The 14,890-nt window shown below is 52.8% G+C and overlaps 1 protein-coding gene across 4 annotated transcripts in view; it reads left to right on the top strand.

Annotated features, from left to right (window-relative positions):
* CDH23 (cadherin related 23) overlaps positions 1-14,890 on the top strand; it is a 410,231-nt gene that overhangs the window by 196,927 nt on the left and 198,414 nt on the right. For all 4 annotated transcript variants that reach the window (XR_003548152.1, XM_006170102.1, XM_027768917.1 and 1 more), the window contains exons 9-10: positions 8,154-8,266; positions 9,666-9,854. Coding sequence is in view for 3 of the 4 variants with exons in the window: in XM_006170102.1 (XP_006170164.1) it covers positions 8,154-8,266; positions 9,666-9,854 (302 nt within the window). In the remaining variant the exon portion in view is untranslated. The remainder of the gene's footprint in view (positions 1-8,153; positions 8,267-9,665; positions 9,855-14,890) is intronic.

Below are 14,890 nucleotides of genomic sequence, written 5' to 3'. Positions count from 1 at the left end.
CCTGTTAGAATTTTTGGCATGCACACACACGTGCCTGGCATGCTTTCAAAGCTGCTGGGGTTGGGATTCTAACTGCAATTGGCCACGTGAGATCTGGCTTTCCCATGCACAGCACTTAACCGGTGAGCTGTGGGGCCAGTTCATTTTATTCCCTTCTTTTATGCATATCTTTCTAAACCAAAAGAAAGCATCTGACAGAACTGTACTATTTTGTGACTTTTTAAAATTTATATATTTCTTCCATGAGCAAAAGAGACAGCAGAGAGCACCCCCAGTAAGGTGTTCCATGCCGTGATTCGTCCCCAGCTCAGCAGCCCTGGCAAGTGAGCATCACAGACACAGCATGTCCAGGGAGATCTCTGGGTGCTGACCCCCTCTTTCTCCTTTAACCTGTTTTCAATACACCTATCTTTTCGAGTCACACACCTCTGCAACTTTTTAGCAACTGACTGAATTTCATATTAGAACTTACTTAACCAGACCCTTCTTGTTGGGCATTTACGTGGCCCCCAGTTTTGTTACACAGCACTGGGGTGGGCATCCTATCCTGGTGGCTGCCTTTGTGCACGCATTCATGTTTATTTCCTTCGGAGCCGTTCCCCTGGTTATGGAGTAAAGGTTTCTTGGGCCATGGAAAGACTGATTCTGGCCATCGTTCTGGTGAGGTCTTGCTGGTGTCCATCCTCAGAGGACCAGGGCCCCCTCTCTGAGACTCTTATTTTCTTAGGGAGCGAGGCACAGTGCACTGTGGTCGGGGAGAGGAGCATGATTGCCCATTCGCCATCCAAACTTCAGAGGTTTGACTATCCTTGGCTACTCAGGCTCACATGTCATAAACCGTAGTCAGTTATTAACAAATTAATCAGAGTCCAGTTGGTAATCTTACTAGGAGAGGTGACCATTTGTTGGTTTAAGTGAGCTATATGAAAACTGTCATCCAGTGAAATCCCTGCGAGACAAGCAGGCTGCAATTCGCACCTACTGGAGGAACTGGAGGTTGTCCTTCCCTGACTGGACAGTAATAACTATAATTAACCGAGATGGCCCAGTTCACACAAACATATCACTGGTTGCATCAGAAGGCTATGATAGCTCCACCTGGACTTGCTAATGGGCCAATCCCTCCTCATAGGCCCTGGCGCAGTGGCTGTGTCTTTATGATGTGTGACATTGTGAGTCACCCCAGTATCATTCTGTTCTGCAGCCTTTTATACCTGCCTCAGAATGGTCCCAGACATCCCACTCATTCATTCGGAAAACCTTTATTGATCATCACTACTTATCAGCTGGGTATTTGGGGAACACGCCCCCACCCTCCCGGGGCTTCTGTTCCAGTGGGGGAAGACAGATCGCAGAAACACATGAACAGCTCAAAAACAAAGCTCAGAAAGTGAAAGTGCTTTGAAAGAAATAAAAGAGGATAATGGAGTAGGGAGTGATAGGAGTGAGAGTGGTAAGGTGGGATGCCTGGGGAGGGTTCTTCTATGGAGTGACATTTGAGCTGAAACCTGGATGCAGAAGAGGCATCCAGCAAAGAGAAGTTCCCTACATGGCTGGGAATCTTTCAGGAGGGGCAGGCTGAATAGCCCACGCCTGGGGTCTTTAGGAGAGGCAGCAAGCTCCCAGCCGGTCCCTCCTGAAAAGCAAGGTAACCCACACCACTGGCTGCCATATGTTGATCATGGAGCTGTTGAATGCAGCCCAGCCCAGGTGCCACCCAGGACGCAGGCCCCTTTGTCAGCAGGCAGCTGAGTAGCAATTTTTAATTCATAAGCTATCTTGCCCGAAGCCCATATCTCAGACTGACTCCCAATTTTCATTATGCAGTGATATGATTCCAGACTAGTCAGAAAGATATGGTTTCCCTGGACAGTGGTGGGCCTGCAGGGGTTCAGGGGCTTAGGCTGCACGCACATGCCTATGTAATGAGCTACACTGACAGGGAGAGCGGCCAGTCCAGGGACCTCTGGATCGGAACATGGACTCTGTATCTTCATGGGAGCTGAGTTTAACTCCTTGCTACACTCCTCCCCACCTGGATAACCTAATGCCAGTTTTATGGGGGGGTTTTTGTTGCTGTTTTTGTTTTTGCCTTAGGGTAAGTGCACTCAGCAGAGAGCTAGAGAGAGAGAGAGAGAGAGAAACGGGGGTGGGGGGCATCCCCAGGGAGATGGCCATGCTGCAATTCCTTGTCCTCCATTCTCCTCCTAGGATCTTGGGCATGCACACACATGCACCTGGCATGATTTTCAAGCCACCAGGTCTGGGACTCAAAACTGTGGTCAGCTATGTGGGAGTCCAGCGACGTAAGCACTATGCCATCTGCTGGCCTCGTGGCAGTTATTTTTAACCACTCTGGGCCTCTGTTTCCTCATCTATAAAATGGGATGTGATACCTATCTCATGGAGGCTTTGGGAACACTGAAAAAGTTATGCCTATGGGATACTTTACATGATGCTTGGCACGAGGTAAGAACTCACCACAGGGAAAAGCTCCTACAACTTGGGACGAGACAGGCCTCAGCTGGGACTAACCTGATCTGGATCTTCTATGCAGAAACTGGCATGGCAGGAATAGAACTGACAGGAACCCAAATGCATACCACAGTAGGTGCTTTACATACATGGGCACGCCTGCTTCTCACACAGCCAGTGAGGTGGGAGCTGTTATCCAAACTTCACAGAGAGGGATTTGGCCCAGAGGAATTAGCAACTTGCAGGGAGCCTCACAGCTGGTAAGCACAGAGCTGTCGTTGGCACTGAGGTCTTTTTTTCCCCTGTGAGTTTCTGCTCAGTAGGCGGTCTACACTGGGTGTTAATGGAGTAGACCCCAGGCACAGACCAGGACCTAAAGAGAGATGTCAGAAGGAAGAGGCGCAAATCCCAGTTCAGGTTCAGCTCTTGTCCCTGAGACAGGTCCCTACCATGACCCGGTTCCAGCCACGTGAGGGATGAGGGTCCCAAAGATCATCCCATCCACCTCCTGCCTCTATCCAAGGGCTGGCATTTGCAGGGATGAAGCCTAGGCCCAGAAGCAGGTGATGAGCTCCTAAAAAAGGCATAGCTAGTTCCTTCTTTTCTCCCCCATGGCCCAGCACAGGGCTAGACCCCGAGTATATTCCCACCTCCGGGTGGGAATGCTGCTTGAGACCCTTCCTGATTGCCGCAGAGGGAGAGAGCAGAATGCCAGGCTCCCCAACAAATAGACAATGAGCATCATCCCGGGGACTGCTGGCGTTGGAGGCATGCGATCCCAGCCCTGGGGTGAGGGCCAGGGAAGCCCTCAGTACTGGCAGCCCCTCCAGTTCTGCATAAGCCAGCCCAGCGCTCATGAGCTCCCAGGAGCTGAGATGGCGGAGCTTCCTGTGGCAGGCAACACTGGATCTGAGGACAGGGGGGTCTCAGGCCAAGGTGGGAGCCCTAGGTTTTCCTTTAGCCCTGGGGACCGTGCCATGAGGACGGGGGCAGTGGCTATTGGCCCAGCAAAGCAGACAAAGCAGTTGAAAGCCATCAGCCTGTATTCTCACACGCACCATCAGCCATTCGCTAAACTGCTTGGCCCAGACCCGGCTCTACTGTGGGTCAAGATGCTGCCGGCAGATAACAAGGGGACAAGATGTGGGAGTGATGAGATTTGGCAGCAGGCAGGAGCGGAGAGGCGGGTGGAGGGAGAGCCTGCCTGCCTGGAAGGAATACGAGGTGGGGGCTTGAGCCTGTGCTCTCCCAGGCACCCAGAGACAAAGACGGAGCTTTCCTTCCACCTCCCCCAGTCACCCCACCTGCAGCCCCTCCCACCCGGTTTCCCTCTCCCCTTCCCCTCCTTTCCCTTGGCCTCTGACCATCTGGAAAATAGCAGCCAGCCCGTTGCCTGACTCTATTGCGCCCTCTAGCTGCCGAGTCTGCCTCGTGCCTTGTCTTTTACACCAAACTCAGAGCAGCCCCTACAGGCCCTGACCCCGTCCTCCCTCAGTGACTCTGATTAATTTGTTAATAACTGACTACGGTTTATGACATGTGAGCCTGAGTAGCCAAGGATAGTCAAACCTCTGAAGTTTGGATGGCTAACGGACAATCATGCTCCTCTCCCCGACCACAGTGCACTGTGCCTCGCTCCCTAAGTGAAGTCTGACTCTGGGAGCAGCTGAAGAGCCTGTGCATGGCCTTTGCCGTCTTCCTCCTCAAACCCCTCTGTGTCATCCTGCCCTGCCTACCATCTCTTTCTCAGGACTGCCTGCTGCCTGTCTGTGAGCACCTGCACCCTGCGGGTTTCCCACCTCCCTCTCTGACTGTGGCTTCTCTGACTCCTTTGCTGCCTCCTAGGTAAAGGCCGGTCTTGCCTGGACCACTTTTCCTCAGTGACCAAAGGCACTGCCATCAGTACCTTTGTGCTGAGAGACCCAGCCCTGCCTTCTCCCACGAGTCCCCACTGTAGGAGATTCCTGGGGCACATTGCCACATGGACGTTGCTGCTATGTAGAACTCTCTTGATGAGGAATTTCTCTAGAACTTTCCGGAATGCATCATATTTATCTAGGATTCCCTCTTAAGAAAAAAGTGACTTCATTGACATGAAGGGTGATGGTCTTTCATTTGTGTCACCATTTTCTCTGTACCTTAGCATAGGGCCGGGCACCAATGTGTGGGGCAAGTGCCTGGGAGAAGGGAAGTAAATCTAAGTCTGAGATGGTCACTTTCAGGTCACGTGACCTGGGGCAAGTTATTTAGCCCCTCTGAACCTGCTTCCTCACACAGAAAACAGGATTTTTTTTTTTTTTTTTTTTTTTTTTTTGGAGAGAGTTTTCACTGTAGGGCGCGTGCGCTCGCCCGACAGACAGAGAGACAGAAAGCGAGAAATCACCCCCCAGGGGGGATGGTCACGCCGCAATCCTTTCTCCTCCATTCTCCTCTCGGGATCTTGGGCACGCACGCACACGCGCCCGGCGTGAGTTTTAAGCCACTGGGTCCGGGACACGAACCACGGTCGACTACGTGGGAGTCCAGCGACATAGCCATTACGCTAACTGCTGGTTCCCAGAAAACAGGATATCTTTTCAGAAGGTGCTTGTAGAGAATAAATAATACAGTTGTACAAACTGTGCTCAGGGCCTGGCACATGGCAACTAAAAGTTGCAATTACTTTTTAATTGAATAGAGGATGGAAGGCTGTGACCCACTTCCCGACAGCCTTGAATCCTTCTGCAGGTACAATGCAAATCCTCTCCCTCTCTCTCTTGCAAACCCGAAGAGACCTTGATTCCTGCAGCTCCTGGAGAGGTGGCTGCCCCCGAGGAAACCAGCAGGGTCAGTGATGACCTGCTTTTCTCTTTTGTGGTCGCTTAGAATCACCAGTTCCCAGAATCATTGGGACACTAAAGAAGCAGCCCTCCCTCTACTCCAAGAACCCCTCCCTGCCACGCACACTCCCCCGCCCCTGCATGCTCAGGACAGCACCTGCCAACGCGGGGAGCAGCTGCCCTTCTGCTCAGCAGTAGAAGCTGAACAGGTGAAAGGCGTCCCTGGTGAGCCCCCCCCCCACGGCCCTCAGCCCCCATGGGGCTTGGGGAAAGAATATATGGAAGACCAGAATCTGACAAGGTGGTATCAGGTTCCAGGGTTAGCAGAGAAACTTGTGTGCGTGCTGCCAAGCTCATACCCCCAGGAAGGGAGGACATGGCAGTGGGCAGATAAGAGAAGGGAGTGAAGCAAGGAAGTGGTGGCCTGGCCCTGAACCCAGGGATGGGTGGTGGACACAGCAGAGGTCTGGGGCCTGACTGTGATGCCCTGTGAGCCTGAGGGTTTTGATCTCGTCCCCACCTCAGACCAGCCCACCCATAAACGTGAGCCCTGGAGGAAGTGCTCCTGGCAAGAGCTTGGGGTTGACTCCGAGTCCCTGCTGGGTGGACAGCTGTGGGCACAGCTCAGTGGGTGGTGTGGTGGGGAAGCCCAGTGGAGTCACCCTGGTAAAGTGCAGGCCGCTGGCATTTGCTGAGCACTTCCTAGGTGTCCGGTACTGTACTAATTCATTTACTCCTCATAGCCACACTTGGGCGGAGTCCATCATTACTCCCATTTTACAGACTAGGAAACTGAGGCCCACCTGTGATAAGTGACTGGGCCAAGGTCACACAGCTAGTAGGTAGCAGAACCATCACTGAAACCCATGCAGTTGGCCTCCAAAGGGCACAATCTTAACCTTCTCTCTATTGCATGTTGCTTTTCTCTAAGAGTTTAGCTCAGCAAGGACTCGTACTTCCAATGCTGTGGTTACTTCGTGACTGTAGGTCTTTACTAGGAGACTGAACACATGACCCTTGCCATTGTTCTCTCCCAATTCCCCAGCACTTGTACACAGTAGGTGGTCAATATGAACTTGAAGGAATGAGTGAATGAAGGAAGCAATAAATCTCTGAATGAGACATGCCCTTGGCCTACCCTGCTTGAGGCCAGGGCATCCTAGGCTGCCCCAGCCCAAGCCCAGCAGCATCCCAGTGAGTGCTGATGTTGTCATGGCAACGGCAGGATCTTCCAAGTCACTGCCTCACTCGGTGGCCTTGTCAGCTCCCTGGGTGTAGCCCTTTCTGGCTCTTGGACCTGGGAGTTAGCAATTCGTGCTCTGCAGGAGGCTGGAAGGTGTACTTCACACAGATGGATGTGTGAAAAGAGACGCGTGTGTGCACACGTGTGTGCTGGGGGAAGGCCCCGAGTCTGATGGTGTATCAGTTGAGAAGTATTTGCCTGCATGTATATTGCAGAGGGTGCCTAGGTCGGGGCTAGGGATGTTATACATACTGGGGACAGATTCCGGGTTGGGAGTGGGCAGCGTGGTTATGAGCGGAGTGTAGGCGCTGAGTGGGGAGACCCGACTGCGCGTGCCAGGACTAGTAACCCTCTTTCCACACCGAGCTAGAGCACGTCACTCAATAAGAGGCTTCTCATTTGTGAATGATTTATAGAGGAAAATCTCACAAAGATAAAATTTGAATCACATTTAGTTAAACATTTGATAGGTTCCTTTATTGGAAAGAATAAATTTTTGTGCAAATCTGGAATGATGGAAAGCTGGGGTGGGGAGGTGGGGGCTGTGCCTGTGCGTGTGGGGGGAGGGGAAGCAGGAGGCGCCAGGTCTCTCCTCAGGGCAGCCCTTCAGCTCAGCCCTAGGGGCTCAGAGGACCCAGCCCCCTTGCCTCATCACACCTCAGTACTGATCACCCTGTGCTGTGAATGCCCTGTGCATGTCCCATTCAGCGTGTCCCTGGCACATGGAAGAGGCCCAAAAACTATTTGATGAATGAATGAGTAAGCAAAGCGAAGAGATGAAAGCAAGTATCCCCTTGTGTCTGCTTTTCACAGCAGCAAGTTCCCAGCTAAGGAAATGTCCTTCTATTTATGCATTTAAATGTCTCCTTGCAGCCCTGTCCTCCCCACTACACAAACATAGCCACGTGACACCCCTCAGGAAGGTATCCAGGCCTCTCTGGCAAAGAAGAAAGCTCTAGGCAAGGAAGAGGCTGGAATGATGTCCCCTCCTAGGCCGCATGTCAGACCTTAAAGCCCACAGTAGAAAGTGACAAGAGACTTGAATGGGCTCCATGGTCCTCAACAGCGCCTCCGCTGCCTCAGCTAACCCCTACAGGGAGTGGGAAGACAGAGTGGAAGCAGGCCTTGGCCACCCACCCAGCTAGAAGTGGGCTCCCTTGCCAACAGGCAGGTCACTCAGCATGGATCGGCTAAGAACAGCCTGTCCCAAAGTCTACAGTGAGAGAGGAAACTGTCCCCACTCGACTTTCCCTAGTTCATCTGAGAGATGATTTGAGTCCCTACCATAAGAGAATCCCTTTCAAGCAGGAACACTGAAAGGGTACACCACAGCTTCTACCTTCGATTTTGGTGTGTCGAAGGCCGAGACATTAACTCTCCAGCGTGCAATCAGTGTTTATCCACCTTTTCCCCAATCTTGCCTGTACTCCAAGGTCCAGCTCAGACAAAACCAGCACTTCCTGAGTACCTACCTTGCCCTTCAGCACTCCTTCCATGACTCTGAACCAGCATCCATTTACAGTTACTTAGTCCTCAACAGCCAGAGAGGGCCTGGCCCAACTCTGTGTGTACTAGCCCTGAGCCCAAGCACACGGGGATGCTGCTTCCTCTTGCAGGGAATACCAACAGCATCTTCGCCCTGGACTACATCAGTGGAGCACTGACCTTGAATGGCCTGCTTGACCGGGAGAACCCCCTGTACAGCCATGGCTTCATCCTGACGGTGAAGGTGAGGTCTGGGGGGTGGGGTGGGCCCCTTCTCTAAGGTCAAGGGGATCCCATGCCACAATACCAGCCTTCAGCAGTGTCCAAGGACTTTCACTCAGGGCTCCCGTCAGGAAGGGGCCAGCAGCTGGCAAGTACAGGGCTGCTGGGCCTTTGGCATCCATTGTCAACAACCACTCAGGATTGGAAAGTCTATTCCCATATTGGGACTAAGGAGGCACATAGTAGGTGTTCATCCTGTGATCTCTACCACAGTCCCATGATTCTGAGCTCTCTGCTGAAACCGCTTCAGATTCTTGAGTTAGCCCCATTTCTGGGGCTTCGTCCCACTCCTGTATCTCACAGCATCCCTGGGTTAGGAAACAGCAGTGGGGGTAGAAGGTGCTGCAGTCCCCACCCTGGAAGGTGTGGTGGAACCACAGCCAGCTGATCCCTGCAGCCACTTGCCACTCACGGCCAGTTTTAATTAAAACTAATGACTTGCTGAGACTTTCCCTGGTAAACCATTTAGGGGTATGGATCCTGCCTGGGCCACAGGGGGCCTCCTATGCCCAGCCATTGATTGAGGGGGTAGCCCAAAGACTGAGGCAAGGGGCTCTGAAGGTGCCCTTCCACTGGCCTGGAGAGGGTGGTGCAGCCCAGCCTGGTCCTTGCTTTCTCTCCTTGACCTTGGGAGGGCCTGTGCAGCGATGGATTTGTGAGGCCTCACTCACCCACTGGCTCCCTACTCTCACCTGGTGCTCAGGTGTGGGCCAGCTGGGAGGGCATCTTCCCCACCCAAAGCCAAGGCCATGGGTTCCTCTCAGCCCTCCCCTCCTGTCTCTGCTCCCTCCCACCAAGGCAAGGTGCTCAGTCCCAGCTGGCCACCACCTCCTCCTTGCTGTGCGACTCTGAGCTCAGTTTTCCCATCTTTATGTAGAAAGTGAGAGTAGGCTGTGAATCCAGATGCCCTGGGTTGCTGATGAGACGTACCAGAGATTCTGGCCCAGAAGGTTGGGGTCAGAACTGGGCGTGGGTATCTGGGGACTAGGGCAGTGGTGTGGGAACAGGCTGCCTGGTTATCTGAATCAGTCCACCTACTCCTGAGTTGCACCCGGACCCTCATGGTGCCAGCACCGTGTTCAGCTCACAGCAGAGGCTCACTTAGGTCTTGAGGAACCACCGGCACAAACGTTCTTGGCCTCAGTTTCATCATTTGTGAAACTGAATGAAGAGCTTCTGTTTCCTTAGCAGAGGAATGGGGATATGAATGATAGACTCTTCCTCCTTGGGTTGTGGTGAGGATTAGATGGAGTAATTCTCATTAAAGCCCAGCGCCTGGCCTTGAGAAAATATTTGGTGAACCACAGCTATTCCTGTGATTATGGTTGCCTTCCCACCTGGTGACTGTCCTCTGTCTGCAGGGCACAGAGCTGAATGATGACCGTACCCCGTCTGATGCTACAGTCACCACAACCTTCAATATCCTGGTTATTGACATCAATGACAATGCCCCAGAGTTCAACAGCTCTGAGTACAGCGTGGCCATCACCGAGTTGGCACAGGTCGGCTTTGCCCTCCCCCTATTCATCCAGGTGGTGGACAAGGATGAGGTGAGTCCCCAGAGGATATGATCTGTCCAGACCCACGGCCCAGCCTGGGCTGGGTCACCCTGGTAGGAATGCCAGGGGTCTCTGGGCTTCCAATCCTCAGCTATAAAATAGGAATGAACACTGCTGTACTGCTTTCCCTGCTGTGTCCGGGGCTAAGGCTGCCGAAATCTCCCAACTTGTGGACTACGCCCTGTAAACATGCTTGGGCACACACATCTCCAACGTGCAGTTATTTGCTTAGACATCATCTACATGATCGCTGTACTAATCTGGGGCGTACGTTATGACGCATACACAAAACGAGCACTTTGAAAAGGCAGACATGAACCTTAAGTATACTTTCCACAGCCTGCTGGATCGTCTCGTGCTCACTCCGGGATGCATGTTCCCTGTTTAGAGGCTCTTATACAAACGATGACCTTGGCAGAAAGTCTTCTCCCTGCTTTTGTGTCATTTCCATGTGAGGACATAAGTCAGGACACCTTAGTGCTGTCAAGGAGGATCCCAGGCCATGAGAAGACTCTCCTGGGGTCTGGGACACCTGCATCACTTTGCCCAAGGGGATCTGCCCTGGGCTGAGCTCAGTCTTAGAAGGAAGTGAGGGAGGGTTAGCGAGGGATGGGGGGAGGCTCCATGAACTCTACCACTCCCTGCATCCTTGGTTTCTGAGGTCCCCATCCCTAGGGACCCTCTCAGCCTGGCTCCTCCCCCCTCCCTGTACCCCCTCTCCCTGCCCGTCAGCAGCCCTTGTCCTTAATAGGACTTCTATTTATTACCGCTCGCTGGCAGGCCCACACTGCTCAGGAATTCCATTAGGTTTTCCAGCCCGAGGTGCTTCCTTTCAATTACTCCTCACGTGGGGCTCCTGCGCTGGCCTTGCCCCAGGCTGGGCTTCCTCCTACACTCCTGAGGAGCCCCTCTCCACTGCAGCTCAGCGAACTGCCCACAGAGCCTTCCCAGGGCCCTCCACCTGCATCCTCTTCTCTCAGCCAGGCTCAGTCCCCACAATGACTCAGGGCCACGTGGGCAGGTCAGACCCACTGAGCGCATGCATGTGCCTCCACCTCCTGCTCGGTCTTCCCATACTTCCCAGCCTCTGACAGCGGAAGTATGAACTGAGCACCCACTGTTCCCAGGGAGCTAGATTTGGCTCCTTGGGAGAGCCAGGTATAACCCCTGGTCCCTGTTCTAGGGGGCCAATGGTGTGTTTATACAAATGTCTCGTGTACAGTTTAAAATCTATGCAAAACTGTAGAAACTGTGAAAGGTGGAGATTAACAGGTATAAAAACAAGTTCTGATGTTTCCTCATACCCCAGTGGATCATCTTGCATCCCCTAGAGTTGCAGGAACCCCATTTTAGGGAGTACTTTATGAGTGAGCACTTCGGAAGAAAATCCGTTATTGATTTCATGTAAACAGTAATGCCAGAGTGAGGGTCCGAAGTCCAGTGGCTGTGGGCAATGATGGGTCAACTGAGGCAGGGAGCAGCCAGAGCTGGGGCATCAGGAAAGCTCTGCTGAGAGGAGTCTAGGACTGAGGCAGGCACCCAGGAAGGCTGACTGGCTGGGCCTGGCTGCTGCCCACAGAGAGGCCCAATGGCAGAAACGTACAAGCAGATCAGGGAGCAGGCAGAACCCACATGAACAGTGCAGGGTTTGTGTGGTGGGGAAGTGGACTAGCACACAGGCTGGGAGGACCGCGAATGACAAGCCAAGAATCTGGGCTTACTTTTGGAGACAGCGTAGAGGGAGAAGCTTGTGTAGTGGGCAGCACAAGCTCTGGAACTAGATAGGGCCCGTGTATGTTGGACTTCCGACTTAATACAGTGCAATAACTCTGTCACTTCAGTGAATTAATAATATCTTTTAGGCCTCACTTTGTTCATCCCTTAAAGAAAGGAAGGAAGAGAATGCATCAGTCAGTTTATATTACGTAACAAGTTAACCCCAAAATAAAAGCACAGCTCTCACTTGGACTGTTTGTCCACCTGGGGCAGCGGGGACAGCCCACTCTGTGCAGGCACTCAAGTGCACAGCCTGCAGCAAGCAAAGTACCAGCTAGAGGGCTGAGCACCAGCGCGTCGATGCCTCAGCCCAGAAGTGGCTCTGGGACCTGTACCCAGTGGGGCCCATTGGCCAGAACTAGCTATGCAGCCCACCTCGCTGCCAGGAGGCTGGGAAATGTGGGCAGCAGCTCAATGTCCGCCTCTGCCCCAGAAGACAGCAAGCAGAGGTGGAAAGGAGGAGATGAACTGTACGGATACAGGGCCTAGCATGGAGCCTGCCACATGGATGTTGACCATCCTCATCTTCCGCAGAGCCACAGCTCCCTGGCCAGGACTGGGTGCAGTGAGAACTGCCAACAGTAAGGCCAGAAACCCCAGGGCCCACCCACCACGACTGGTTGGGTGATGTCAAGGTGCCCTGACCGCAGTGGTTTTATCTCAGGTCTCTGTGCTGGATGCTCTGAGCGTCTGCAGGAAAGCTAAGGGAAGTGTGCGGCCAGTCTGCCTCCGGCCACCACCCCCGACTCGGGCAGATCCATCAGCACGCTTGCTCTGCTCAGGAGGCCCAGCGCCACCAGATACCGTCCGCTGCGCTCCTGAGGGAGCCGGCCAGTTTCTCCAACAGTACAAGACTGACAGCCTCTCCACAGCAACCCCGTACTCCAGGGCACAGTGCTGCAGAGAGAGCACTCACAAGAAGAGGCACCCAGATGCCCAGATCACCCACCCTGAGGTCATCCGAGTGGGGCTGCCCCTGAACTACCCCACAGGTGGTCCTGGCCTCGGTCCTTGATAAGAGGGAGCGATACACTGCTCTCTGCTGCCTCCTGCGCTTTCCTTTCTCCTGTTCTTCTCTGGGGGGCTCAAAACTGGCCGGGTGATGCTCCCAGGGCCCGTCCTGGGCCTAGAGGAGGCAGATGACTGAGGGCCCATGTACCCGACGTGGAGTATTCAGCCACCCTGTCAAGGGGACCAGAAGACAGAGGCCACTGGCACATAAATGCTCCCTGGAGTGCCCAGAATCCGAGAAATATCAGGGAATCACAGCAAAAGCAGACAACTGTTGTGAAAGATTTTTTTTAAGTTGCTATTTCTTACAGTTTCCTTTCTGAGAGGAGAATACCTCTTTTGGATTTGTGTCTGGGTTGAAGGTGACTCTGGATTTGCGCAGTATGGCGGGAAAATGTGTTCACTGAGCAAATCAAACCTAAAGGAAGGGAGGCACACGAGGGAGGTCAGACCCTTTGTCAGCTCCGTGGAACCGTGAGCCTCTTGCACACCCTGGGACTGATCTCACAGTCGCCGTGTGATGGCCTCATTCGTACGGTCTCTGATTCTGGTGAATGACCCACAGGCAGGGACTGTCTGGTTTTGCTCTCCAGTGCTCGTACTGTGCCTGGAACCTGGGAGCCCCCCCCGGAAATTAGTATTGGTTGAGTTAATGCACAGTTGCATGATGACAGTAGCAACGAAATGGCCCATGGCTTTTTCTAAACTGGGTCTGTCTGAGTTCCTATAGAAAGGATGACCTCAAACACCCACTGTGAGGCAGTAGAGGGTGCTGATGGAAAATCGAAAGGGAAGGGGGAAGCAGTTTAACCTCTCAGTTGGAACTTTGTGGCAGTAGTTCTGAATAAGGATGCTAATCTGATTTAGAAAGTCTAGATCATGCCTGCCGTCTCACCAGATCTAAGATTCTGCTCAGCCTCTTACTGAATCTCAGACTCTGCCAGACCTTTCGTGGCAACAAAGGTGCTTGAAAGAGGTCCTTTCTATCTCCCAAGGACCCCCTCTGCATTGTCAAATCCATCTGAGTAATTTCTTATGCTTTGCCAGGGCTATAGAAAACTCACAGAAGCCTGGGAAGAAAGGAATGGGGTGGGCTGAAACCAACAACCACCATTTGTACAGTGTGACAGTTGAGATGCAAATAGATGGTTGTGATGCAAATCACACACAAAAAAATCTGAGGCAGAGGCCCCAGAAGTCAGCCGAGGTGTGGGGAGCTCATCTCTGAGTTTCAAATTAAAGGCTGCAGCAGCCTCATTTCCCCACGGCCCGCGGCTGGGCGGTCTCCTGTCTCTTCCTCAGTGTTCTGGGAAGACACGGTAAATACGCAGCACTCTCACCCTATCCTCGCCCACCCTTTGGCCCTCACGTATTCCTGTGTTTTCTCTAGTTTGGTCACCTGTTCCTCTCCTGGTCTTGCCTGCAGCCCTCTCCAGCCCCCATTCACAGCCTCTAAGCTGACAGCCACGAGCAGCCATGTTTTCTCATCTGCACAGGAGGGTTTGTTCCGCTGGTTGGAACTTGCCATTCAGTTGTCTTAAAAATCATTCATCTACTTAGACACGACCACATAATCTGTTTTGCATCCCCCTCTGAGGGTCAAACTAACAGGCAGGGCTGGAGAGGGAGGCAGTCTGATGGGTAAGGACAGTCTACCCACACCTCTGGTCACTTTACAAATACTAGCCAGGGTTTGGGGTTTGTATGGTATTTTTGTAAGTTTATTTATTTATTTCTTCAACGAGCACGAGAGACAGAGGGAGAAAGAGATGCCACCCTCAACAGGCTCCTGATGCCATGATCCACTCTCAGCTTCAGCCAGCCTCTGATCACGGGCGTGTGCACAAATGGATGCTCAGGGAGCTCACTGCATATGAGCCCAGAACCTTCCCAAGTGGGTCAACCTTGCAGTGTTTCACTGCTGTGCCACAGCCTGCCCCTAGTCAGGAGTTTTGTTTTTAAATAGTTTCTGCATTTTGTACGACCCCTCCCAGTTGGCCCAGATAGCTGAAAATTGACAGTTCCTCTCATCTGCCTGTCAAAAGAAATACCACTCCCGTACATTGTACCTTTCTTCTCAGGGATAGGGAGCATCTGATCCATTTTATTTCTGCCTCACAGCTTCTTGGGATGTATTTGCTGCTGTCCTTGACAATATTTTTTTTTTTTGCAGAGGAGAGGGGGTGGGGAGTTGGGTGCTAATATTCTGCCCACAGCGGCCTCCACTTCCCAATTCCTGC

Source organism: Tupaia chinensis, unplaced genomic scaffold, assembly GCF_000334495.1.
Source record: "Tupaia chinensis unplaced genomic scaffold, TupChi_1.0 Scaffold148012_1, whole genome shotgun sequence".
Taxonomy (NCBI): Eukaryota; Metazoa; Chordata; class Mammalia; order Scandentia; family Tupaiidae; genus Tupaia; species Tupaia belangeri.
The sequence above is the reverse complement of the archived record's forward strand: the minus strand, read 5'-3'. Positions and strand labels throughout refer to the sequence as shown.